Raw genomic sequence first — 27,204 nt, 5'->3', positions numbered from 1 at the left:
AAATTTTGCCATATGATATCAGACAGAAAGCTCATATTCTGGTTAACTTACCCACAATGCTTCTAGGCTCTGGGTGTGTCACAAATTAATATGTACTTTGGAACATTATTCAGTAATGCTTATACAATTTATAATTAATTTTGTTGAATGTAATTGACATTGAGAACAGTGATACGTAATGTTGCTTTTTGCTTATCAATTAGTATTTATATAATTATGAATAACTATAGAAATTATATGTGGGTTCATATAAACTCCACATAGTTGACCAAAGTACAAGATAAAATCATGTGTTTTGTTGTTGTTCAGTAGCAGTCAAGTCTGACTCTTTGCAACCCCATGGACAAAGTCATGCCAGGCCCTCCTGTCTTCTACTATCCTCTGAAGTCTGCTCAAATTTATGTTAGTTACATCAGTAACGCTGTCCAGCCATCTCATCTTTTGTCATCCCCTTCTTCTTTTTCCTTCTGTTATGTGCTATGAGACTACATATTATTTGCACTTAAAGTAATCCAGTTGTCATTTAAATCAAACTTTCATAATTGCAGAGATGCCAAAAATAACCAATAATATTGGTAAACAGTGGCAAACAATAAGATGTATACGTGATCATTAGTGCTGCCCATATGAAGTATATGTAAAAGATCATAATCTGAAAATTCTGAACACGGTTCCCCCTTGTGGATCAAAAAATCTAAAAGAAATCCTACTAGATATTATAGTGAGTAATGAAATTCAGTTCTCTGTTAAAGCCAGTATGACATGCTGAGTTCAATTTATTGATGACTTCTAATTTAGTACTATGCGCAGCTTGGGCCAGCCTATTTGACTATAGAAGCTACACACAAAGATACTGCTGCACTTGTTTAAGGAAACTATCTTGCACCCAGGAGAGATGCCTATGCCCATCTGAAGACTTGATCGCCATCATTAATACTGGTAGTTCTTTTTACTGCCCTTATCCAGCTTTATCCCCTGATCACTTGCAGGACCTGTCATCATGATGTTTTCCCACTTTTAGCTGCTCATATTGCTGCAATCAACCATCTTGATTGGTACAGTGGCTTTCTGAGCTTCCTTCAACAACATTCTCATGCTACCACCATCTACATTGTTCTCTCTGACATTCTGTAACACAGCAAAGTGGTTCAATGGGTAGCTTAATGATCCTGAAAACCATCTCTACAACATCTCACATGAAGGAAGAGTTCCCTCCTTTTGTCGATTCACTGAAAGTTGTTTTCTCCTGCAAGTGCTGCAGTAGACCTCAGGATACTTACAAGTCTTATTTATGGCCATGTTCAGTTGTATGCAATATTAAGATTTCCAACAAGAACCTCTGTCCTCTTCCACAAGCAAGACAAGCAATTAAGTTTTTGTTTCACACAATACTAAACTTACCTTTCTGCATTTGACAGGGATCTTAATCTCATTTGGAGGACCCTAAGCTTGTACTTCGGGCCTACAACATTCTTTGTAGAAAATGTCAAGGTAATTTTTGATACATTGTCAAAATCCAGATAAAATCCAGCAAGGATCTTGGCTTGTCTATACTGTTGAAATACTGCTGCATCACTAAGGAAAAATCGAGGTAATTGTTAGATTGACACTGAATAGTCTGATTCCCTAAAGTATATTCAATATTAGCAGTGGCCAGTTTTATGTGAGCTCATCCTGCTCTAGGACTAGCAAAACATGCACTGCAGCAATCTAAATGCAGCCCACAGTTACTTATTTTAGCTGTCGGTAATTATTTATTTAAATATTTTATGCCACCTTTTCACTCAGTTTGGGATCTCCAAGGCAGTTAACTGCATTTGGTTTGACAAGCTACAAGTTGTTCAGATATATCCAATTTAAGGGCATAGAAACAGGCCTTTCTGAGACATTCTCCTAACCCTGCCCGCACAATACCACAAATAAGCAGCCAAAGAAGTGGGAAAAATACACTGTGAAGACTCCATGCCATTATAATCTCTATCTAGCCGTTTAGTTCTGTCAAAGTTTCAGCATCTGATGTAAGGGTTAAAGTACATGCTACGGCAGGATATGTGTGTTCCTAAACATCTGTTTTCAAAGATAAAATAAATGCTGGGAGGTGGGGTGTGTGTGTGGAAGGAGGTATCCCCATATTTACTGATTTCACTCTACAAATTCTTTGAGGCATTTTCTTTCCCACCTTAAGAGTTTAGCTGGGGAAATAGTTTAGAATAATTTAGGGGACAAATGGCAGGTGGGAACAGGGTTACATGCCTAGTGATGGAGGCCATTGGGCAGGTAGTTGGCACCAATATGAAAGTGAGGCATATGAGCCAGGCTACAGTGGTGAAAGATTATTTATTTGAGCCCCATGAGTTATGTACCACTGATCCAGTGGACTACTGGGACAGGAAATGGATGGCCTGGCTGGACCTCTCCCTTGTGGTTCAGAGGCTCCTCTCATACCCTCTGATAGCAGGCAGAGTAAGCAACCCTGTCAGCTTGCACTGCTCACGTCTTCTTCCCTGGAGGGTTGAGCAACTGATCTTCCTGATAGTCAACTTGCTGCTCTTCAGCTGCCCTGGACTTTGAGAGCTAGTGAGCTGAGCATGTGCTTGTGCCTGCATCTTCTGTGCTGAGCAGCTGGGGGAAATAAAGATAAAGGTAGTCCCCTGTGCAAGTAGCCAGTTGTTACCAACTCAAGGGGTGATGCCACATCCCAATGTTTTCTTGGCAGACTTTTTGTTATAGGGTGGTTTGCCATTGCCTTCCCCAGTCATCTACACTTTACCCCCAGCAAGCTGGGTACTCAGTTTACCAACCTCAGAAGAATGGAAGGTTGAGTCAACCTTGAGCCGGCTACCTGAACCCAGCTTCCACTAAGATTAAACTCGGGTCGTGAGCAGAGCTTGAACTGCAGTACTGCAGTTTTTCCACTCTGCACCTCAGAACTCTTGGGGGAATATACCCTTCCCTAAATTTAAAACTCAGAAGGAGAAAGAAACTGCAGGAAAGTACCGTAATTCAATTTCATTTGCACTACATAAAATCCACATTCCAAATTGAGTTGTAAAATAACTAAAACAAAACAATTAAAAAACCCTCAATTGAACTGGCAGGATGTTGGTGGTGCTCAGCACCTCTCATCACAATTTTGTACAGAAGTAGTGCCATAATATTGTTCTTGCCTCTCATGTAAAGGAAAAAAACTCACAAACATCAGTGGAGCAAGACATGTTAGGAAAGTAGGTGACTGTGCCATTTAGAAGCCAGAGAAGCACCTGAAATAAAGTTCATGCATGCTATAATGGTTTTGTGCTTCTTTTCAATATAGGAAGGAAACAGTGACATAAGTGGTAGAGGGCTGCTGTAGATCCTGAGGTTCCTCCTGTGAACCAGTGATGGTGTAGGCTGCAGACTGCAGAGAAAGAACTCAGGTGCCCCAAGCCCCTCCCCTCATTTTCTAAGGCCCTTGGGGAAGTGATGTTAGTGTAGTATGTGTGAGTCCATGTCGGCTTCTTGTCAGTTTCTTGTCTGTGTCAGACCTGGCTATCTGCCTTGGTTCTGGCATGTCAGGTTGGTTTGGCTTAGTTTGACATTGGTTGTGCTAGGTTACCACACTGGTCGGTGGTTCTGCTGGGATTTTCGAGTTTGACGCTGGTTCTGTTTGCATTTGGAGGCCTTTGGGCACTGGCCACTCTTGTGTGTTATTAGCTTCTTTGCAGTGAAAAAAGCATGGATTTTTCCCACCATAGGAAAGCTGGAAGGCTGAGGGGACTTTGTTCAGGCTTCTGATCCCTTGATTCAATTGGCTTGAAACTTGGAGGTTTTTAGCGGCACGCAGAATAGGGTTCCCTGCAATATTGGTGTCATTTGCTTGAAAAACAACCTTCAGTCTCCAGGAATAATGGACCCCCCAAAATGTCAGTATTCTAAACAAGCAAACAAACAAACAAAATCCACCAGAATTAAAATTTCAAAATGGTATGAGGACACCTGAATATGCCAAAATACTTATATGGAATCCCACCCAAAATCTGAATCTGAAAAATACCAGTTGCTTTTCAGCCATGCATCCCTATTTCAGACTGGCAAATCAATCCCACTCATCATCAGTTTCACTAGCCTTTACATATGTTACGTTAATCATAGCCAAAATATGAGTTGGGGAAGAATTAAGTAATGTAAGACACTTGCCTATTTATTTTGGATTCTGTTATATTTCCTGTATTGTCTTCTATTTTGATTCTTATAATACCTCTCCTACTGTTTTTGTTCCAGGTAATGATATCCACAAAGTAATGATACACTGGAAAACAAAAATGCAAAATTAACACAAAAAACATAATTATCTCACAGCCAACAAAGGTGCAGTGATGGATCAGATGCATTTGACAAAAGCTTTATGAAAGCCTGTTAGCCATAACGGCTAAATGAAATCTCCATCCTGAAAGGCAGTGTACCTCCGAGCGGATTGCTTGGGGCAAAGGAGTGGGTTGCAGAAGGCTACTGTCCTCACAACCTGCTTGTGGGCTTCCCAGGCATCTGGTTGGCCAATGCAGGAAGCCAGATGCCTGACTACAGATGCTGATACATCTGCCCCTGGTCTGATGCTGTTGGGAAGTAGATATTTTTCTGCTTCTCATTGTGTTTTTTCTGGCTTTTCTCCAATCTTCCCAAAATCGTTTACCTGTGAAGTTTTGGGAATAGTTGCAGCAAAGCCTGGAGGGCTGTCATGTGAGTAGGAAAATTTGGATTTTCCCAATCCTGACCATATAGCAGCCATTGTCCTTGTCCTCATGGTGGCCAATCTCTCCTGGCACAAAGAGGGTTTAAAAAAAAAAGCAAATGAGAAAATATGCCTTTCCCTTTATATATCTGCAATGCAAGGGCTAGTGACTAACTTTAAAATGAAGCCTGACAGATTATTATTACATGATAAAATGATATTCACTTGCCAATATATATAAAAAAAACCCTTGAAAAGCCCTGGTGGTGAGTAGACAGGGAACTGGGGCAGAGAAACCAGCCACATGGAAGACCTGTTGCTGCTGCACTTGTATCAGCAGCAATGGCGAAACTATACAAATTTGGCCCACACGGAAAACACCTTGATGGACTTTTAATTTGATCCAGCAGGGCTCTTCTTGTGCCCATGATAATCATACCAGTTGTGCAATGGAATGTCTACCCTGTATAGAACTGTGATTTAATGTTGGTTCCCATAATGATGCAGCAATAGCATAATTTCCCCTCCTAAGATAATGTAGGAGGGAACATTATGGAATTAGTGGGGACATGAGACAGATGGAAACAGGATGGCCAATAACTTCCAGAAGCTACCAGAGTACCATTAACCTTCCAATGCCAGTGCAATGTCACTAATATTATTATTTTCATTATGTTCAATAAGAATCCTGCTGGCCAAGAAATGGCAAATGAGTTCAAAGCAATGGGTGACAGTCAGTCCTACTCCCTACTTTTTGTTGGTTTGGTTAGGATTAAAAAAGGGGGTAATCCTAAACAAACTGACAATTTTCTCTCTGCTTATAACTATAAGGTGATTTTCTGTCTATGTTTCTGTCATAGACAGAGAGAATGAGTCTGTATAAAATGCTGACCTGTGGATACTAAGATGTTCTTTGTTTTAGGATTTCATGATACTTGACAGTAACTGATAGCAGTAAGCTTAAGTTGTGATATGTTTACTACGTAAAATACTCTGAATATCTTTAAGGAGGAGTATTGGTATATAAATCTTAAAATAAACTGCCTTTGGTTGAGGCAACCAGGTGTCCAGGAAGATTTTAACCCCCCCCCCCCCATACTGCTGATACTACTGAAGTAGCATCCATTATTGTATGTAGCCCAGTTTGTGCAGTTGGAGACCAATTGAATCCAGCTGGAAATCCTGTGTTTTAAAGGAATTTATATTGTTTTATTTAAGTCAATTGCTATTTATATTGATTTTATATGTTTATTTTTATGTTGTGATCCGCCTGAGCCTGCTTGCAGGGAGGGCGGAATATACCTTTGAATAATAAATAAAAGCAATCATAAAGTGCTCTGTGGGTCATATGGACAACAAAGCCAGCACTACTCCTGCTGCTATCACCATCTGCCATGCTCAGACAGATCACACACAACTTGTAAAAACTGGTCACACTGAATGAAGTTATTTACCAATATGGTGTAGTGGTTAGAGCAGGGGTGTCAAACATGCAGTTCAGGGGCCGAATCAGGCCCCCATAGGGCTCCTATCAGCTCCCGAGCAACTGGCTGTCATCTGCTTCCTTCTTCCTATATCTTGCTTCTTTCTGCATAACAGCTTGCTTTGCAAAGCTTGCTCAATTGCACAAGAGCTACAGAGCAAACCCTCTGTTTTCTCCACTGGCTGGGGCTCCTCCCTTGGGGAGGAAGGGGGGAGGAATAGCTTGCTTTGCCAGGCTCTCTCAATTGCACTGCAGAGCTACTGAGCCAAGGCTCTCTTCCTTCTATTGGATAATAAAAGGGAATCACCAGAAACAATGTAACCTTCACAAAACAGTGTACAAATATATTTAGTGCAAACTGAATTGAACAAAAAGAACAGAACATTGAGTATACAGTATGAATAATGTCCCCGCAAAGTCTTTCCACAGGTGGGCAAAATACTTTGAACTCAGCGTTCAACTCCAAATGGCATGGAGTTGAACACTGAGTTCAAAGGATTTTGCCCACCCCTGTGTCTATAAGAAGAAGCTGACTTGCAGGCTGTGGAAAGACTTCGTGGGGACATTATTCATACTGTATACTCAGTGTTCTGTTCTTTTTGTTCAGTTCAGTTTGTACTAAATATATTTGTACACAGTTTTGTGAAAGTTACATTGTTTCAGGTGATTCCCTTTTATTATCCATTGAGTACACCGGTTCCAGTTGTGTTTAACATCTCTTCCTTCTATTGGCTGAGGCTCCTCCTTCCCCCCAGTCCCCTGGGGAAAGAAGGAAAGAGCCAGAGCTTCCTTTGCCCAGGAAATAAAAAGAAAGCATCTTTAATACCAATGAGTGCTAATGTTTTAACTTTTGTCTGTGTTCTTTAAAAAATTTATATCTTCGCTACCTAATCTTAAATAGGCAGCTAATCGCTACCTAATCTTAAATAGGCACACACATGGCCCGGCCCAACAAGGTCTCATTTATGTCAGTGAGTTCAACACCCCTGGGTTAGAGTATCATGCTAAGATTTCTCAGAATCGGGTTCAGATCTCCACCCTGCTATGGACATTCACTGGGTAACCTTGGGCCAGTCACATACATTCAGCTGAATCTACTTCACAGGGTAAAATACAGAAGAGGAAAACAGAGGACAAAATAGAGGAGACAAACGGTATAAGCTTTGGTTATCCATTGGGGAGAAAAAGCAAGTATAGATGAAGTAAATAAAATAAATAATTTTGAAACAAAAGTCACACACATTCTAAAACAAAATGATAGTGACATATAGCTTAGGTCACATGTCTTGCATTGTGCCTTTTGAAATTAATCTTTGCTTATCCAATGCAAATTCAGTTCCTTCTCACTTTTAGATCCAGCTCATTTGTCATCTCCTACCAAGTTGCCCAGATAATTTCCTGTGTTTAGTATTTCCCCCTAACACATGGATCTTTTGAGCACAACAGATTTCATAAATGATACAGCAACAAAGAACCAAGTCTAATCAAGAGTGTGCCGTTATCTGAAGAGTAGGAAGTATTTTATTCATAATGCTACCACACAATGAAAACCAGAGAAAGTGTGAAAAGAATGGTTAATCACTTACTGCAGAAAGGCTTTTTGTCTGAAGTGTCAAAGTAAGCTTTTGTCACAGGGGGGTTCTTTTCAATTAAATGGTTCTTCCATTTATCAGCATAATAGCCTAAAAATTCCAATTGGAATATGTTCAACAAAAAAATTAACACACATAGAAAAGATAAAATCCTAAAAATGGGCTTTTGTTTTATAATTTTCAGGAAAATCAAACTGACATCCAGTTACAAAAACCCAGACAAGTTATGCATGCTAAATTCCAATAAAGATATTGTATTTATGACAGCATGCAGTCACCACCACTCCAACAAAAAATTACACATTTCTTTCTTTAGTCATTTTATTTTACTTGATTTATTACACTCATAATAATATTCTCCAAACCTAGGCAAAAACCTGTCCAAAAGATGCATTGGTGGGAAAACAGTAGGGGAACAGCAACAATTGCACTTGGTTCCCTTGGAGAACTGGCTAGCTATACTTCATTGGTTTATTTTCCTATCTGAGCATGAACACTAGAATATGTCCCATAAACCTCTGCAAGGTACAAAAACAGCTTACACAGTTTGATTAAACAAGATGAAATAAATTCCTGAATGTAAACTTTGGGATGTGTTCTGACACTCTTCAACTTCAAACACAGGCACAGAACTGTAATATAGGAAGAAGAGAGTGCTGGTAATTGGAGTTTCATTGCTCAGAGGGGAACAGCCCAAAGTGTGCCGACCAGACTTGTCGTCTTGAGAGGTATGCTGTCTACCGAGTGCACGCATCCAGGATGTGACAGAAAGGATAGGAAGACTCGTCAAGCCCATGGATTATTGATTCTTGCTGATCTATGTGGGAACAAATGATACTGCCTGGCACAGCCCTAAACGTATTAAAAGAAACTATGTGGCTCTGGGTCAGAAGGTGAAGGAGCTGGGAGTGCAGGTTGTGTTTTTGTCAGCTCTTCTTGTCAAAGGCCATGGCTTAGGACAAGAAAGAAGAATATTTCAGATAAATAACTGGCTACATCAATGGTGTAATCAGGAAAGGTTTGGATTTCTGGACCATGGCTCACACTTTCAAGATGGTGGTCTTCTATCAGGAGATGGTTTATAGCTTATGAAGGTAGGGAAAAGGGTGTTTGGTAAGAACCTTGCTATCTTAACAAGAAGGGCTTTGAACTAAATTGTATGGAGGAGCTAGACAATAATTCAAAGCCTAGTATGATGCCAGCAACTGGAGATAAGAATGCTAAAGCTTTGCAGAGAGTGGCAGATACATTAGGTAACATTAACTTGCAGGTACATACGGAAATGAAACACTCAGGATGTATAAAACACAGAGTATGGGAAACAAGCAGGAAGAACTGGAAGTCCTAATACAAGAAGGAGACTATGACATAATAGGCCTTACTGAAACTTGGTGGGATGACGTTCACAATTGGAATATTAGGATTGAGGAGTACAACATTTAAAAGGGACAGACAAATAAGGAAGGATATAGCCATAGCATTATATGTGAAAAAGATATATACTTGTGAGGAAATATGTGAATCTGAGCATGGCAATTCAGTTGAGAGTCTCTGGATAAAAATAACAGGAGTAAGAAATAGTAGTGATATTATGGTGGGGGTCTGCTATAGACCACCAAGCAAGGCAGAGGACTTGGATGAGATACTCCTACAACAGACTGCAAAGTTCTCAAAGAGAAGGGACGCAGTGTTATGGGAGATGACATGCTGGAAGTTCAACTCTGCTAAAAACAAAAGGTCAAACAAATTCTTGAATTGCCCCACTGACAACTTCATTTTCCTGAAAGTGGAGAAGGAAACAAGGGGATCTGCTATCTTGGAATTGATTCTCAGCAACAGAGAAGAAGACAAATGCAATTTTGGGCTGTATCAACAGAAGTATAGTGTCCAAATCACATGAAGTGATGGTATCACTTTGCTCTGGTAGGACCTCACCTGGAGTATTGTGTTCAGTTTGGGACATCACATTTTAAGAATTAATTAAATTAAATATTATTATTATAAGAAGGACATAGACAAGCTGGAATGGGTCCAGAGGAGGGCAATGAAGATGGTGAGGGGTCTGGAGACCAATTCCTATGAAGAAAGGTTGAAGAAGCTGGGGATGTTTAGCCTGGAGAGGAGGTGGCTGAGAGGTGATATGATCACCATCTTCAAGTACTTGAAGGGCTGTCATATAGAGGGTGGTGCAGAATTGTTTTCTGTGGCCCCAGAAGGTAGGACCAGAACCAATGGGTTGAAATTAAGTCAAAAGAGTTTTCAGCTCAACATTAGGGAGAACTTCCTGACCGTTAGAGAGGTTCCTCAGTAGAACAGGCTTCCTCAGGATGTGGTGGGCTCTCTTTCCTTGGAGGTTTTTAAACAGAGGCTAGATGGCCATCTGACAGCAATGAAGATCCTGTGAATTTAGGGGGAAGAATCTGTGAGTTTCCTGCATTGTGCAGGGGGTTGGACTAGATGACCCTGGAGGTCCCTACCAACTCTATGATTCTATGATTGATGAGGTAAAAATAGTGGGCACCCTGGGCAGTAGTGACCATGTGATTTTGGAATTTGCAGTCTTGGGGGAAGGAAAAGCTGCACATAGCCAGACGTATAGGTTGGACATCAGAAAAGCAAACTGACAAACTTAGAGTTATGCTGGGTAAAATACCATGGTCAGGAATACTTCATAAGAAGGGAGTTCAAGAGGGGTGGGAGTTTCTTTAAAGTGAAACAATTCCTATGAGTAGGAAAAATGGGTGAAGCCTAAAGAAGCCAAGGTGGCTCCATAAACAGCTCTCTAGGGACTTGAGAAATAAAAAAGACTCATTTAGGAAATAAAAGGAGGGTCTTATAACCAAGGATAAATATAAACAAATAACCAGTGCTTGTAGAGAAAGAGTTAGGAAAGCTAAAGTTCCATATGAGCTTAGGCTAGCAAAAGATGCTAAAAACAACAAAAAAGGGTTCTTTTCTTATGTTCAAAGTAAGAAAAAGAGCAAGGACATGGTAGCCCTATTGTGGGGATAAGAAAGTAAAATTGTAACAGGTGATGAAGACAGGGCAGAACTGCTCAATTCCTACTTTTCCTCAATCTTCTCTTCTGAGGGAAATGGTGTTCAACATGGCAAAAACAGAATATATAATGAGGGAAGGGAACTGCAGCCTAGGAGCAGCATAGGGGTAGTACATAAATGCCTAGTTTCTTTAAACGAAACAAGGTTCTCAGGGCAGATGAGCTGCATCCAAAGGTACTAAAAGAACTTGTGGGTGTAATTTCCAAGCATCTAGCCATTATTTTTGAGAATTCTTGGAGAACAGGTGAGATGCCAGAAGAATGGAAGTGGGCAAATGTTGTCCTCATCTTCAAGAAGGGGAAAAAAGGAGGATCTGGGTAACTACCGACCTGTCACCTTGATGTGTATACCTGGAAAAGTTTTAGAACAAATCATCAAACAGTCCTGGAACATTTAGAAAAGGCGGCTATGATAACTAAGAGCCAGAATATGTCTCTCAAGAACATTTAGAAAAGACGGCTATGATAACTAAGAGCCAGAATAGGTCTCTCAAGAACACATCATGTCAAACTAACCTTCTCTCTTTTTTTTAAAGAACATTACTACCTTGCTGGAGCAGAGGAATGCTGTAGACATAGTTTATCTTGATTTCAGTAAGGCTTTTGATAAGGTTCCACATACTATCGTTGTTGACAAGTTGGAAAATGTGGTTTGGTGCTCAGGGGATCTGTAACTGGCTGACAGATGGCACCCAAAGAATGCTTGTGAATGGATCCTCATCCTCTTGGAGAGAACTGAAAAGTGGAGGGCCTCAAGGATCTGTCCTGGGGCTTGTTTTGTTCAACATCTTTATAAATGATTTGGATGAAGTAATAGAGGGAATGCTTATTAAATTTGCAGATGATACTAAACTGGGAGGGGTTGCAAATACAGTAGAAGACAGAAACAGGATACAGGATGATCTTGACAGGCTGGAAAACTGGGCTGAAACCAATAAAATGAATTTTAACAGGGATAAATGTAAAGTTCTGCATTTAGGTAGGAAAAATACAAAGCATAGTTATAGGATGGGGGAAACTTGTCTTAGCAGTAATATGTGCGAAAAGGATCTAGGAGTCTTACTGGACCATACGCAGAACATAATTCAAGAGTGTGATGTTGTGGCTAAAAAGGTAAATGAAATATTGGGCTGTATTAATAGAAGTATAGTGTCCAGTTCACTAGAAGTGATGGTATCACTTTACTCTGCTCTGGTAAGACTTCACCTGGAGTATTGTGTTCAGTTTTGGACACCACTCTTTATGAAGGATATAGACAATCTGGAACAGGTCCAGAGGACAACAACGAAGATAGTGAGGGGTCTGGATACCAAGTCCTATGAGAGAGGTTGAAGGAACTAGGTATGTTTAGCCTGGAGAGGAGGCGGCTGAGAGGTGATATGATCACCATTTTCAAGTACTTGAAATGCTGTCATATAGAGGATTGTTCAGACTTGTTTTCTGTAGCCCCAGAAGGTAGGACCAGAACCTATGGGTTGAAATTAAATCAAAAGAGTTTCTGGCTTAACATTAGGAAGAATTTCATGACTGTTAGAGCGGTTCCTCGGTGGAACAGGCTTTCTTGGGAGGTGGTGGGCTCTCCTTCCTTGGGGGGTTTTAAACAAAGGCTAGATGGCCATCTGACAATAATACTGATCCTGTGAATTTAGGGGGAGGTATTTGTGCATTTCATAAGGAAACATGGGATGTCTGGTGCATACATCAATGAAGGATGCCCGAGCTCTGGAAATGCATCATAGCACAGGAGTGACTGTCAGCCAGTCAATAACTCCATTAATATGTTAGATTGAGAAACAGAATCTTGAGAAAGACCATGCAGATTTAGCTCACAGGTATAAAATACATATAAGTAAATATTATTATTAATAATAATAGTAAATATTAGTACATTTTGTATTATTTAGTTCGCCCCCCCCCAGTTGGTTACATACACTTTTTTTCAAAAACAATTAGGAGACTTTAATTTGCAATTGCTTAGTCACATGTTGTATGTGTATTTTAGATCCATGGGCAAAGGAAATATTTTACATCTTGATGAGTTGCTCTCTTATTCCTGCACAGGTGAACTTCTTTTTGGTTTCCTTTCTTGGAAAGGGCCCTACCTCCTCCCTCTGCCTTTTTATTCACAAAACCCCAATCTGGAATACTATGGTTGCCTAGCAACAGCCAATGGGAGAATCTGTTGCTGAAAGCTATAGGCACCCCTTTTATCATATTGCAATTTTTTAAACTCCCAATTTTATGTTTATTTTTTTGATTTCACGTTTTTCTGCAAACCTGGGGCCCTTTTCAGGTTTGCAGAAAGATCTGTCTTGCCTGCTCAGAGCTCCAGTCACTGGATTTACATATCCAAAGATCTGGCTGACTTGACTATTAGGATATAAAATGGAATTGTTCTGAATGGTGTTTTTATAAGGGGAATGGAACTCTGAACTCATACCACTGTGTTCAACATACAATACCTGTTTGCCGTATGCAGGGCTTTTTTGTAGAAAAAGCCCAGCAGAAACTCATTTGCAGATTGGGCCACACCCTCTGACATCACCATTGTTTCACACAGGGCTTTTTTGTAGAAAAAGCCCAGCAGGAACTCATTTGCATATTGCACTCCCTGACGCCAAGCCAGCCGGAACTTTGTTCCTGCTCAAAAGAATGTATTTTCCTGCTTTCCTTGCATTAATCTTTACTAATATAACACCATTTTCTGTGCTAATATATGTCTAATACTTTATAGTTTGTTTCAGATTGCTGTAATACTAATCCTACTACATAGTTTATCAGATATCCTATCCTACTGATTGCACTGATATACACTACTTTATCTGCCTTGAGACACAGTGAGAAAGGTCAACTATAAATAAAGGAAATAAATAAGTACTGTAACATAGGACATTAATATCCTCATCAAAAGTTTTGCATTTCTTGAGCTATCTTTCTTCATTACAAACATGCACATTCCCTGCAGTTTTTACTGCTAATTTGCAGGTTTCAGTATTAAAGCATTTGCAATGTTTCACCTAGGCTCGAGGAACTGCTTTTGATGATAATTTGTTTAAAGTAGCCTACTTTTTGAAAACATTTTCCTTACAGAATTCTAATTCTTTTAGCTACCTGTTTGTTTGTTTTAATCCCAAAGAGGACAAACTGTCTTCACATTTTCTGATTTTTTTATTGGTTGTCCTTGTCAATCACAGATTATAATAGAGCATGCTATTGCTATCTATAATTGACATGATAAAGATCATAGATTGCCATCCAACCATAAAAAGCAAAATGTGCACATGCACAAACACCTTTGGATTAGGGCCATGCAGGGAGGCGAGATTTAATCAATCCCTTTAATTCTATCCAGCAAAGTTATGTATAAAGAACTTCTACAAAATACGGATGGTTCATTATGCCTACCCAGCCCCCCCACCCCCCGCAAAGAAAAAGGTAACACTTTTTTTACCAATTTGCATATGTTAATGTCAGTTTTGATCAGTCCTGCATTTCACAGGGCGAAGTGAAGACACTGTGGTTACCTCTTCAAATTGAATTAATGTCAAAATTCCTGGTCCTGTGGCATTTACTTTTAATTAATAAAATATTTTCAGTCAAGCAATGTAATCAGTAAAACCAAAAACTAATAATGCATTCTCCATGTGTCAAGGATAGGGGTATTCAGTGCTTGCTCAATTTATATTAATTCTAATAAACTAAATCCGTTTTTTTAATTGATTGGCTTAAGGGCTATCTGCTTGAAGTTTCAGTATGTGCAGACAACAAGGTTTTTCATGGTTGGATTAGACTTATTGTAGTACAAGGATTGTACAGAAACCTTTTTTATTTTTTACTTATCAAAAGGTTAGTGCAAGAGGTATAGTCCAGCAAGAGATCAAGTTATTGTATTACTTACCTGATACTTCACAATTCAAAGCTGGCATCAATGTTAGCTGTTTACTCTTCTCACTCCCAGTTACTGATTGCACCACACTAGAACCAGCTAGTTTGTGGGAATTATGGGAAGATTAATGCAAGGGTGTGGATGCAGTTAAATGCATAGAGAACTAGCCTCAGGACATGAAGTAATCATGAGATTTTGCCAGCACGGTGGTTCTGTGATCTCAAACATATTGCCTGACTAAAATAAGTTCTGTTAAACTCAGATATAATTTGATTAGTTTTGCTGTCCTATGACCTCAAAAGAAATACTGTTGGGATTAGAATGAGATGTGGTACTGAATCTGAAGACCTATGATCAGAATTGTGCTCATGGACAAAAGCTTTCCTTTCTCACCCTTCTCACTGCAAGTCATTGTGCTGCCCTGAAAAGTGGCTCCCAATAATGGGGGAGGGGTTCCACTTTCAGTGGAGTGGTGTACAGTGTGGAAGCTACAGCTGCTGCAGTTCACTACTGGCACAGATTACTACTCCTGTGTGAGCAAAAGTACTTTCTGTTTGCCTGAAGGAACAACTGGATCCAAGTCAACATTGTTCGAAGATAAACAATAATTACACAGAGTTGCTTTTCTTGCTTTCTACATGGAAGAGCTTTTGATTGTTTGGATCCTACCAGCATTTTTGCTGATGAAAGGAGGAAGAGTCATTTCCAGTCACTGAAAAATTTATGTCAAGAACTGTGGGGCTCATACAGATGAAAAACATGCAGAATGGGGACTGCAGTGAGGAGGGGAGAGGCTGAGTTGAAAACTTACTTTAAGTAATGAGTTATTTTATCATCAAGAAGCTATAATACCATCTGGCCTATCCTAAACTGAGTTACACCCCTTTCAACCAATTGACTTGAATGCACTTAGAAGGATGTAGCTGTGCTCAGGATTGTTTGCACTGCAGCCTACCTAGAACCTAGCATACCTATGTGGCACCTGAAATGTATTTGAGTTATAGGCTGACTGCTGTGAAACCATCCATACTGTGTTCTTTCCAGAGTATTAGATGAGGATCTAGAGATCTGGGTTCATAATCCCTACTTGCCATAAAACTCACTGGGTAAATTTGGGCCAGTCACCCTCCCAACCTAATCTACCTCACAGCCTTGTTGTGAGAATATGATGGAGGAACACAATAAAAATGTATGAAAAGTACAAAGACATTACATCATTCTTACCCAATGCTGGACATGGAAGGGGTTTAAAAACTTCACAGCTTGCACACTCTCCATTTCTATAACCCACGTATGAGTCACAAGGAAATGCAGTTATGCTACACTTCTGTTCCAAAGATGATATAAATAAAAAAACAGATCTCTGATGATCACATTTGAAATACTGAGATCCTGTAAGTAAAAAAGAAAAAAAAAGTAAACATGTTATAGTGTGTTAGTTTTTCTAAGAGTAATATTAACAAAACAAGAAAACAGTCACATTTCAAGATAGAAATGTTTTCATGGTATAGAAATGTAATATGGGGTTACAAGCTTTATGACCAAGAATGCGCTCTAGGAAATTTAGTGGAAGGGGCAATGAGTATAGCACCTGTTCATTTTTTCAAAATGCCCTATCAGCCTCCTATTGGAGACCATGGCAGAAGATACTTCTCTGTGGATCCTTACACCACAGAACAGAAATCTTACATCAAAATCATTTTGCACATCCTCCTGATGATACAGTCTCTGTAAAGAAAAATAGTTCCTACTAGCTTGGTGATCACTTGGCAGCCATCACTTGGTAGCCTAGCTTAGCTTGCTTTGAGGAATCCATCTTAATTGTTGTTCCAATATGGGCTGATGCCCTGACTTTTCTCTGAGAAACAGAGTTTTGATGCTGAATCTAACAACTATTTGAATTACACTGGTAACTATTGCTATTGTGTTAGTTTTACTGGAAATGTTCAGTTTTTACTAATTTTCTCCTTCACAGTCTTGTTTAAGAAATACCTTTGCACTATAAAATAAACAGTTTTATTTTTAACCTGGTGTGGTTCTTTGTCTCATGCAGCCTCAAAAGCTGAATCCAGAAGTTTTGACCTGATCACCTACTGGTAATAATTTAATTTGTAAACTCAGACTTGCAGGTTTGGAAACTCAGACTTGCAGGGCTGACTTTCTGGAGTAATTTCTGAGAGGCGAAGAGGCTTGCCTCTTTACTCTGAAGCTGTTGAGAATAGTCAAGAAGAGACTGGTGGCAGCTGCTGTTTAGCCTAGAGTGAGTCTCTGTCTGAGGGTTTTGTAATTTGTTTTTGTCTTGCCTTGAACAGCCATGGGGGGAGTAAACCTTGACAGTCTTATCCCCACTTCCATTTCTTCTCACCTTTCATTTGAGACAATATTTGGTGTCAAACATCATTTCCAAAAGAATAGACCGTGAATTGGATGGGTCTAATGAATTGTGAACAGAACAAGTTCATAGAATGGCTCTTTCTGTGACCCCCACTTTGGAAGAAAGAAAAAAAAACACCTGCTCCTCAGAATCAGATTTCCTTGGAAACAGAATAAGATGCAGCACATGGGAGAAGGGAATTGGCAAAAGTCACTCCTTCTCCTCTGGCATGACTTTATATTCTTGCCCTGCTTGCTATAGTCCCTGATGCCACATCCTACCCTGCTCTCAGGGGAATTTCAAGAGCAGCTTGGGGAGGCAAGGAGAAGAGATCCATTATCAGAGCTTGTTCCATTCATGGTTCATTGGATCTAGGTAGCCTACTATTACTGGGAAAAACTGGGACTTTTCCCCAGTGACATCTGATGATTATATGCTGATAGCTATGCAGACTGCATTGACTGCAAATCCTGTGATCTTGCCTTGTTAAAGCCCTGAACATGTTAATGGTGAGAATTTCTGATTCCAAAAGTAACTGCAGTGTGTAAGTTCATCCAATTAGAACTGCCAACAAGGATTCACTGTAACTATACCTGGTCAGGAAAGCCAGCTTGAAGCTTGGTTTCTGGCCTGGTTATGTATTTGAAACAGCATTGGTCACCCTAGTGGATGACCTCCACAGGGGGATAAACAGAGGGAGTGTGACTCTGTTGATTCTTCTAGACTTCTAAGTGGCTTTCAATACCATTTATCATGGTTTCCTTATGGGACCACCTTTCTGGATTGGGAGGCTCTGTTTTGCAGTGGTTCTGGTCCTACCTGGAGAATAGGTTTCATAACATGGTGCTGGAGGATTGTTGTTGAGCCCCTGGGCCTTTGGGGTCCCATAAGGCTCTATCTACCCTATGCTTTTATACACATACATGAAACTTTTGGGTGAAGTCATCTGGAGATTTGGGGTGGGCTGTCATCAACATGTGGATGACACTCAGTTCTACCTCACACTTCCAGCCAATTCCAGGGAGGCTGTAGAAATTATGAACTGGCACCTAGAAGCCATTTTGGAGTGGATGTAGGCTAATAACATGAAATGTAATCCCAATAAAATGAAGTACATTGCAGAAAGTCTGCCCTGGGACTGCAGGTGTCACCCGTCCTGCACAGCACTGCACTCCCCTTGAATGAATAGGTCCATCATTTGAGAATGCTCTTGGATCAGACCTTCTACTGGATAAGCAGGTGGCAACTGTGGCTAGGTGTGCCTTATATCAGCTTCATCCGGTTATCCAGATGCAGCACAGAATTTGTTGGGACCATTGCACCAAGAGCAAACTTATCTTCAATAGCATTCAGAAAACTTATGAGACACTGAAATATTTTAGTGAGCTATCCCAAAAATGAAACCTTTTATTTCCTCTACATTACTGAACATTTTCACTGTTCAATTACAAAGAAGGCACCAGGTTACAGTATACAGCATATAAAAGACTATACAGTCTTCTTATAAACACTGCCCATTGGTTGTATATTTCCTTTATAAAATGAAACTAGATTGTAACCATAGTTACAGTGTAATCCTAACCAAGTTACACTCTTCTAAATCCTTTAAAGTCAATGGGGAGAAGTGTAATTCTGATTAGGATCACACTGTTTGAAGCAGAAGCAGCACTTCAAAATGAGCAGGTAAAGCCTCTGTCTCCTGCACTGCATTTCTATCTACTCCATAATTGAAAATATAAAAACATTGGTTCCCCATCTTCTTTCACTTTTGTTCAAGAGCAAAGTGATCAGATAATTTTATCAGCTGTGAATCCTGGCTAGGGCCTTCCCTGATATTATTTTAAACTGTAATTAATTTCTCCATATTTACCTCCAAGTATTGTCTGTGGACATCCTGGTTGATCTGTTCCCCCATTTGGGTAGTAGTCAATGTTTCCCAAAGGCTTCCTGTAACCCAAAGCTAACAAAAACTCAGCGCACAATGGAGTAGAAAATGCAAGGGATTTCAAAACAAATGAATCAACATTTAGCAAACACTAAGTATATTAATTTAAACATTAACAAAATGTAAGGGCTTGTTTTTCTCTTTCCTTGTTTACATATTTAACAGAATGTAAAGATAAAAGGAGCCCTGGTCTCAGTGGCCCAGGCTAGCCAAATCTCATCAAATATAGGAAGCCAAGCAGTATCAGCCCTGGTTAGTGCTTGGATGGGAGACCACCAAGGAGGTCTAGGGAGGCAGGCAATGGCAAACCATCTCTGTTCATCTCTAATCTTGAAAACTCTATGGGATCATCATGAGTTGGCTGAGACTTAGAAGCACTTCCCTTCTCCCCCAAAGGAGAACACTGATTATTCACAGGGCTTTTTTATTTTAACCCCCCCCCCAAGCAGGAACTCATTAGTATGAGGCCACACCTCTGACACCACATCATTTGCATAATAGGCCACACCTCTGACATCACCATTATTTGCATAATAGGAAACACCTCTGACACCACATCATTTGCATAATAGGCCACACCTCTGACATCACCATCATTTGCATGCTACGCCATGCCTCTGACATCATCAGAAGTATAGTCATCTAGCCACATCTACCTCTAAGGAGTTAGTGTGAGCTAGCTCACAGTTTTTTAGCTTCTGGCTCACACACTTTTGTCTTAGCTTGGAAAAATGGCCCCAGGGCACACTAATTTATGCAGTAGCTCACAACTTTAGTGCCAGCAGCTCACAAGATTGAATTCTAGCTCACAGGACTACACAGCTTAGAGGGAGTATTGCTTGGGAGGTCCCTATACAGGAACAGATGCTCATTTAAAGAACACATTTGAAATCAACCTCCTTAAAAGTGGGACTGTGGCAATTTTGAAAATGAGAGAGTATCCACAAAATCGCAGGACACAAGTTGTTCTTGTCCAGCTCCAACTAGCGGAATGGTATGATACTCTCTCAAACCATAATTCTCTAAGCAAAATCCACTGTACTCAATAAGTTCAGTTATAAAAGGTCAATATTTTTTGAAGTTACACAATACTCAGAATGTGTATCATGCAGGAATAAAAGCAGCCTTGAGCTGCTGGCACAATCTCTTTTTTATTTCCTGAATTTTTTCTTGAAAGTGAAATATTTTGACAAGCAATATTCTGTAGCTTCCATACTAATTATACCACTTGGAAGGGGGAGAGCACATTAAAAACCATCTATGGGACACACACCCTCTCCCATAACAAGCATAAATCATGACCAAAAATCCCAGCTTTTAAGCATATAAAGAACACATGTGCAGTAGGTTCACTAGGCTGCTGCCATGCAGTTACAACTCTTGGTTCCTCTGCACTCTGGACATATTCTGACATTTTGTTCAATATTCAGGTGTTATTGCTGGCAAATCAGATGCACTAATGAATGGTGGCAAACTCTAGCCCTACACCTTGGGAAGGTGCTCATCCATCACCAAAAACCAGCCATTCACACATACCAATGGAGGCACAGACCGCCCAAGAACCAGATTCTTCTCTTTGCCTCATAGGGCAACTAGACAGAAAGGTTGAGAGTGTCAGATTAGTATTTAACATCCAATGGAGGCCTGCTGAATGACACAATCACAAACACTACTTGATAGGTTGTTGTGAGGATAAAAGGGAAGGGAAAATGTAAGCTACTTTGAGACCCCACTGGGGAGAAAAGTGAGGTATAAATGTATATAAATAAACACACATCTTCTGGTTTGCACACACTGTTCTAAGCACAAACATTCATTTCCTGCAATGCCATTTGGACAGTATCAAACAAACACAATTTCAAAGCCTATTCATCACCCCTTGTAACCAATACTTCCTATAAGTTGTGGAGTCTTTTGAGCAAAAATTCTACTTTGTGAGCTACTGGCATTAAAGTTGTGAGCTACTGCACCAATTAATTTGCTCTGGGGCCATTTTTCCTGACAAAAATGTGTGAGCCAGAGGCTAAAAAACTGAGCTAGTACACACTAACTCAGTTAGTAACAACTGCCTGTAACAATCAAAACACTGGACCACATATCTGAACTGGCTGTTGACACTAAAATGTGTGAACTGACCCCACTGAAAGGTACAGTATTATTCTGCTGCATCAGCAGTAGGCATCAGCCATTCAACTTGGATTTACAGTAGTCCACCCTCCTATAAAAACAGTGCAAGCATTAGGTGAAAAAACCACATATACAGCCCAGTGGTCAGTACAGGTCATACATTCACATCAACAAGGAGGTGGCTTCTAGGAAGGAGTCTGAAAACCTGCAGAACCTCTCATTTTTACTACAGGGGGGGGAGCACAATGTTCCAAAAAGGAAGAATTTTAAGTGGATTCATGACTTTAAAAAGGATGAAACTCTCCTGAGAAGGGAAAGGAGGAAGGCATCCTTGATAAACTCCACATCCCCTCTCCCTTTCCACTCTGAAGTTTTGACTAAAAATATATCTAACAGATGAACACTTAATGCATCTGAGGTGAGCTCTGATTCACACTAGAGTAAATCTGGTGTGTCTTTAAGATGCTCCTTTTTTTTCTTCCCAGCAACAGAGGCTACCAGAAATTATGCCACCCACTCAACTCCTGCTCTTATTTTGCTGCATTGTCCCCCGGCCAGAACTTCCAGAGAACAAAACAGATTCTTCAAAAAACAATTTCAAAAACTGAACCCAGAACTTTGAACTCCCCCTGCATGCCCAATCTTGCAACAGAGAGATTTGGGGACAACCCCTGTTCCATCCTGCTCTCATCCTCCTGCCTGATTTAGGGCGAGTCATTTCAATCAGCTAGGAAGTGAACGAAGCTCAATGAGCAGCAGAAGCTGAGCCAGTGAGCACGTGCATGCAAGGAGGGAGATAGCTGCCTAGGATGCATGTCAGCCAGGAGCTTCAGAGCCTTGGAGCCAGAGCCTGGCAGTGATGACCTACAAGGAGGCATCCTTTGATCCTGCTGCTGTCCCCCAGCCCCCTCCTCCTGGGCTGAGCTGCCCACCCATCCTCTGGGTGTCAGCTTCTGTGACCATGGAGGGGGAGGTGTCTTCCTGCATGCCAACAACAAAGCAACTCAAGTAACACCTTCAACGCCTGGTCTCTTTTCATCCACCACCTTCACTCAGCCTACCACCATCACCTCTTCCAGTTAGAAGCTCTGAAGCACACTGTACTCCTCAGTCCAGAAGATCTCAGGCCCTCAGCCACAACACCCAACAGGAAGCAAGGAAAGCGGGGAGGGGGGGAGCAGGAAAGGCGCTCGGTTGCACAACCACCATCAAGAGCTCGATCCTGCATGGATCTCAGCCCTGCAGCCACAACACTCAAGTGGAAGCAAGGAAAGCGGCGAGGCAGGGCGGCAGGAAAGGTGCCCGGCTGCACAACCACCCCCGGGGCCTTGATCCTGCATGGAACTCAGCCCCGCAGCCACAACATTCAAGTGGGAGAAAGGAAAGTGGTGGGGGAGAGGGACAGGAAAGGCACCTGGCTGTACAACCAGCCCCGGGGGCTTGATCTTGCATGGATCTCAGCCCTGCAGCCACAACACTCAAGTGGAAGCAAGGAAAGCGGCGGGGCAGGGGGGCAGGAAAGGCACCCAGCTGCACAACCACCCCCGGGGCCTTGATCCTGCACGGATCTCAGCCCCGCAGCTACAACATTCAAGTGGAAGAAAGGAAAGCAGCGGGGGAGGGGGAAAGGAAAGGCATCTGGCCGCACAACCATGCCAGGGCCTTGATCCTGCATGGATCTCAGGCCTGCAGCCACAACCCGCAAGTGGAAGCAAGGAAAGCGGTGGGGGAGGGGGACAGGAAAGGCGCCCGGCTGCACAACCTGTAACTGAGAGGCGCTGCCTGTTAATACGGAGCACCCAAATACCTAGAGAGAGTGGGGCTCCTATTTCTGGAAACAAAATGGAGTCTGACCAGAAACAGGCCAAGAAATACTTCATGCAATAGAGCAGAGAGTTTGTTCTGGTTACCACCTGAAGGCCTCCTCTCAGTGCAACCCCACGTAGTTCCTCCACCTCCGCCCAAACAGGATGCATAACAACAATGGGGACTGCTGGTAGGTATCACTCATGCCCTAATCCTCAGCTGCTGATTAATCAGCCACCTCCCTGGCTCTTTCTGCAACTCAGTTTCTCTTTGTCTACTGCTATGGTAATGTCTGATACCTAGACAAACGCTTTGTTTTCTATGCTTGCCTCTCCCCAGGGGTATCTTTGATGAACTGCCCAAACCATTAACACATATCCTGGCCTTTTGTGACCTATTGGGAGGACATTACTAAGCCAGCACTATCTATTGTTACCTGGAGATCCATTCAGGTGACCAGAGTCAGCTCTACTCATTGGCTTAAGGTAAGCAACCAATCAGGCACCCAGAAAAGAAGCATCATTGCCAACCAACAAGTCAGCCCCTTTTTGGGGAGGACCTATTCCCTTCCAAAATAATATAACCAGAGAGAACGCATGCTCTCCCTCTTTGCCTGAGCAACATGTAACCAGATTGTTCCTCCCTCCCTACTCTAAGTAAGAAGCATCAGGCATGGCATATCGTAGTGCATGTCTATATCTTCAAGTTGTAACTGGACCCTAAGCCACCAGGATCAGGTCGTATACCCTGTCTATTTTTTTACCCTTGTGTTACTCCTCTATCAATTTCATATCTGTTTTCTTAGGCCTGTATGTATGTTGTATGATTTTATACCCTTGTATGTATGCCCTTATTCCTTAAATAAAACACCCTATTGATTATTAGACCATCTTGCCTCGTTACTGGGAGGGTAACTCTCAAAGAAGATGCCTTCTGTATAAAGAGGTTTTTAGATCTCGCTAAAAGGCTGATTGCCCACCAATCTAAATTCCACCAAACCCTATTTTAGGGCAATTTGCATAACAAATCACCCCCAGGGCCTTGATCCTGCATGGATGTCAGCCCCGCAGCCACCGAGAAGCAAGGAAAGCGGTGGGGGAGGGGGGCAGGAAAGGCACCCAGCTGCACAATCACCCCTGTGGCGTTGATCCTGCATGGATCCCAGCCCCGCAGCCACGGAATCAAGGAAAGCGGCAGGGGAGGGGGGCAGGAAAGGCACCTGGCTGCACAACCACCCCCAAGGCCTTGATTCTGCAAGGATCTCAGCCCTGCAGCCACAAAAATGAAGTGGAAGCAAGGAAAGCGGTGGGAAAGGGGGGCAGGAAAGGTGCCTGGCTGCACAACCAACCCCGGGGCATTGATCCTGCATGGATCCCAGCCCCACAGCTGCAACACCCCACTGGGAAGCAAGGAAAGCGTCGGGGAAGAGGGGCAGGAAAGGCACCCAGCTGCACAATCACCCCAGGGGGCTTGATCCTGCACAGATCTCAGCCCTGCAGCCACAACACTCGAATGGAAGCAAGGAAAGTGGCGGAGGAGGGGTGCAGGAAACACGCCCGGCTGCACAACCACCTCCGGGGCCTTGATCCTGCACAGATCTCAGCCCCGCAGCCACAACAGCCCACTGGGAAGCAAGGAAAATGGTGGGGGAGGGGGCAGGAAAGGCGATTGGCTGTACATCCACCCCAGGGCCTTGATCCTGCATGGATCTCAGCCCCACAGCCACAACACTCAAGTGGAAGCAAGGAAAGCGGCAGGGGAGGTGGGAAGGAAAGGCTCCCGGCTCCACAACCACCCCCCGGGGCCTTGATCCTGCATGTATCTCAGCCTCGCAGCCACAACAACCCACTGGAAGCAAGGAAAGGAAAAGGGGGCAGGAAAGGTGCCTGGCTGCACAGCCAACCCCGGGGCGTTGATCCTGCATGGATCCCAGCCCCACAGCCGCAACACCCCACTGGGAAGCAAGGAAAGTGGCGGGAGAGTGGGGCAGGAAAGGCACCTGGCTGCACAACCACCCTAGGGGGGTTGATTCTGCATAGATTTGAGCCCCGCACACACAACAACCCACCGGGAAGCAAGGAAAGCGGCGAGGGAGGGCGGCACAAAAGGTGCTTGGCTGTATAACCACCCCTAGGGCCTTGATCCTGTATGAATCTCAGCACCACCCCAAAGCAGAAAAAGTTTCTGCAACTCTTACCTTTGTAGCAACTGCCAGTCAGAGGCCTCAAAGCTGTAAACACCGCATTCTACTGAGAGAGGAACCACAGCTATCCCCACCATGTGCACGGCCACAGGCAGCCAAAACAACAACGGCCGCTCTTCCCTGAGCTATATTTACATCATACTGAAGCCCCGCCTACCTAAAACACTCGGGCTTGTTCACACTGTGAGTAGGTAACACAAGGAGTGGGAGGGAATAAGAAACATATAGAATTTTACTCTTTTTCTATGGGAATATCTGCAACCGGAACGCTGGGGTAGCCAGTTGGAATGCTTGGGAAGGCAGTCAGAATGCCGTTCCGGTGTGTTCTGGTTCAAAAAAAGCCCTGATTATTAATATTCACTAAGGAAATTACATCAAGCAGTGGACCCTTACAACAATATCTTAATTCATGGAGAAACTGGAATAAACCGAAAAGGGCAATTTATCTAATTGAAACTGAAAGCCCCACATTCTCAGTCATATTGGGACTAAAATACTAACTGTGCAAAGAAACTGGAAACAATTTCATGATAAATCCAAAAATTTAATTTAAACTAATAGGCTATGTGGTCAATGATGGTGCCACATATTATGGATGGATGACCCAGATATGCCATGTTTTCCCAGAAATGGTCTTTTTCTGGGACGAAGACAAATGTCAACCAGGTCAAAACCAAGAACATTCTAACATTTTCCTTTGAAATCAATCATTTGAAAATTTATTTTATTTTTTAAAAACTCCAGTTTTTAGTGTTGCATATTAGGTTTACATATCAGCAAGAAACTCAGCATGCCTTTTACTTTATAAAGTAATTCTGGTAATGCAAAATTGTGTAGTTACCATCAATATCTGTATGAATAACATCAACAAACTGAGCATCAGTGTGATGCAATCTCTCAGCTGGCTCTTTTCCACTAAATGATGGCCCCGCTGGGTCAAGACCTGGAATGAAAAATAAACATATTTACTTTTATTATAATAGGGTTTTTTATTTCTATAATATAGTGAGTGGGAAAAAGACCCTCCCATGACATAATATGCAGGTATGCATAAAAGGGTTTTTTCCCTACAATTTAAGCTTGGGTAACACAAACAAAACAAAATTAAGCCATTACTTATATTAACTAAAGAGTGAGATTATGCATTAAGTTATTTAACTTAATTCTTCATCACCTGTTTGTATTCTTAACATCCTGAGTCCCACATAAACTGGCTGCAATCTTAACTATGAACATACTTGGGGCTTGTAAAAGGTCCTGGGGGGGCCTTCCGGTTTTGGTGACCCGCTCTTAAGGCCAACTGCGGGCTCACTCCTGACAATCGGTCTTTAATCAGGCAACCAGGGGGTTCCTCTTGCTGGGGGGGGGGCTGAGTCTAGGATCCAGGAAGAGTCCTGGCAGGCAGATGGCTTGTCGGCTGAGCTTGGGATATCGGCGTCGGCCGGTTCCTGGACCCACTGCCGCTTCAATGCTCCGTTGCCCCGATCGCCATTTTTAAATGGCATTTGGGTTGAACACCGGCACTTCTTCTACACTTCTTAACTGAACTCTGCATGATTTGAGCAGATTGGAAGATTTCTTTTTACACAGTGATTGTAAGTTCCTTTTTCTCTTTTGACTGCTTTGATTAAAGTTTGGAAGCTTGAAGTTGGGATGGAAGCGAACTCACGAGGGAAGAAGGGGGGAGTGCCCTAACCCTCCTTATGCTCCAAGGCTTCAAACAGACTGTGAGAGGGCAAAGGCTTTTAATCTTTAAAAGAATTTGGATTCCGGAAATGATTGATTCACACGAGTCTCTAATAACAATTCTTTAGTGGGAGTGTATTGAAATGAGCGCTAAAGAAAAATCTCCCAATTTATAAGGCATACTGGAAGGAGATTACCAGTTAAATTAATTGACTGAGATGTAGTGGTCTGGTGGTGAATCTGAACAGAGGTAAAGTTTGGATTAAAGTCTGAAAGGAAGCTTGAAAGGAAATTCAGATTTTTAGTAGCTGAGAACTATTTACTGATTTTAAATAG

At 41.9% G+C, this 27,204-nt stretch overlaps 1 protein-coding gene across 1 annotated transcript in view; it reads right to left on the bottom strand.

Annotated features, from left to right (window-relative positions):
- Positions 1 to 27,204, bottom strand: part of LIPI (lipase I) — a 54,939-nt gene that overhangs the window by 8,790 nt on the left and 18,945 nt on the right. The window contains exons 4-9 of the mRNA XM_060234411.1: positions 26,024 to 26,125; positions 18,972 to 19,061; positions 15,952 to 16,119; positions 7,778 to 7,873; positions 4,177 to 4,288; positions 1,402 to 1,575 (exon numbers count right to left, since the gene is read on the bottom strand). Coding sequence (XP_060090394.1) covers positions 1,402 to 1,575; positions 4,177 to 4,288; positions 7,778 to 7,873; positions 15,952 to 16,119; positions 18,972 to 19,061; positions 26,024 to 26,125 — 742 coding nt within the window. The remainder of the gene's footprint in view (positions 1 to 1,401; positions 1,576 to 4,176; positions 4,289 to 7,777; positions 7,874 to 15,951; positions 16,120 to 18,971; positions 19,062 to 26,023; positions 26,126 to 27,204) is intronic.

The sequence above is a fragment of the Heteronotia binoei genome, chromosome 3, assembly GCF_032191835.1.
Source record: "Heteronotia binoei isolate CCM8104 ecotype False Entrance Well chromosome 3, APGP_CSIRO_Hbin_v1, whole genome shotgun sequence".
NCBI lineage: Eukaryota > Metazoa > Chordata > Lepidosauria > Squamata > Gekkonidae > Heteronotia > Heteronotia binoei.
The sequence above is the reverse complement of the archived record's forward strand: the minus strand, read 5'-3'. Positions and strand labels throughout refer to the sequence as shown.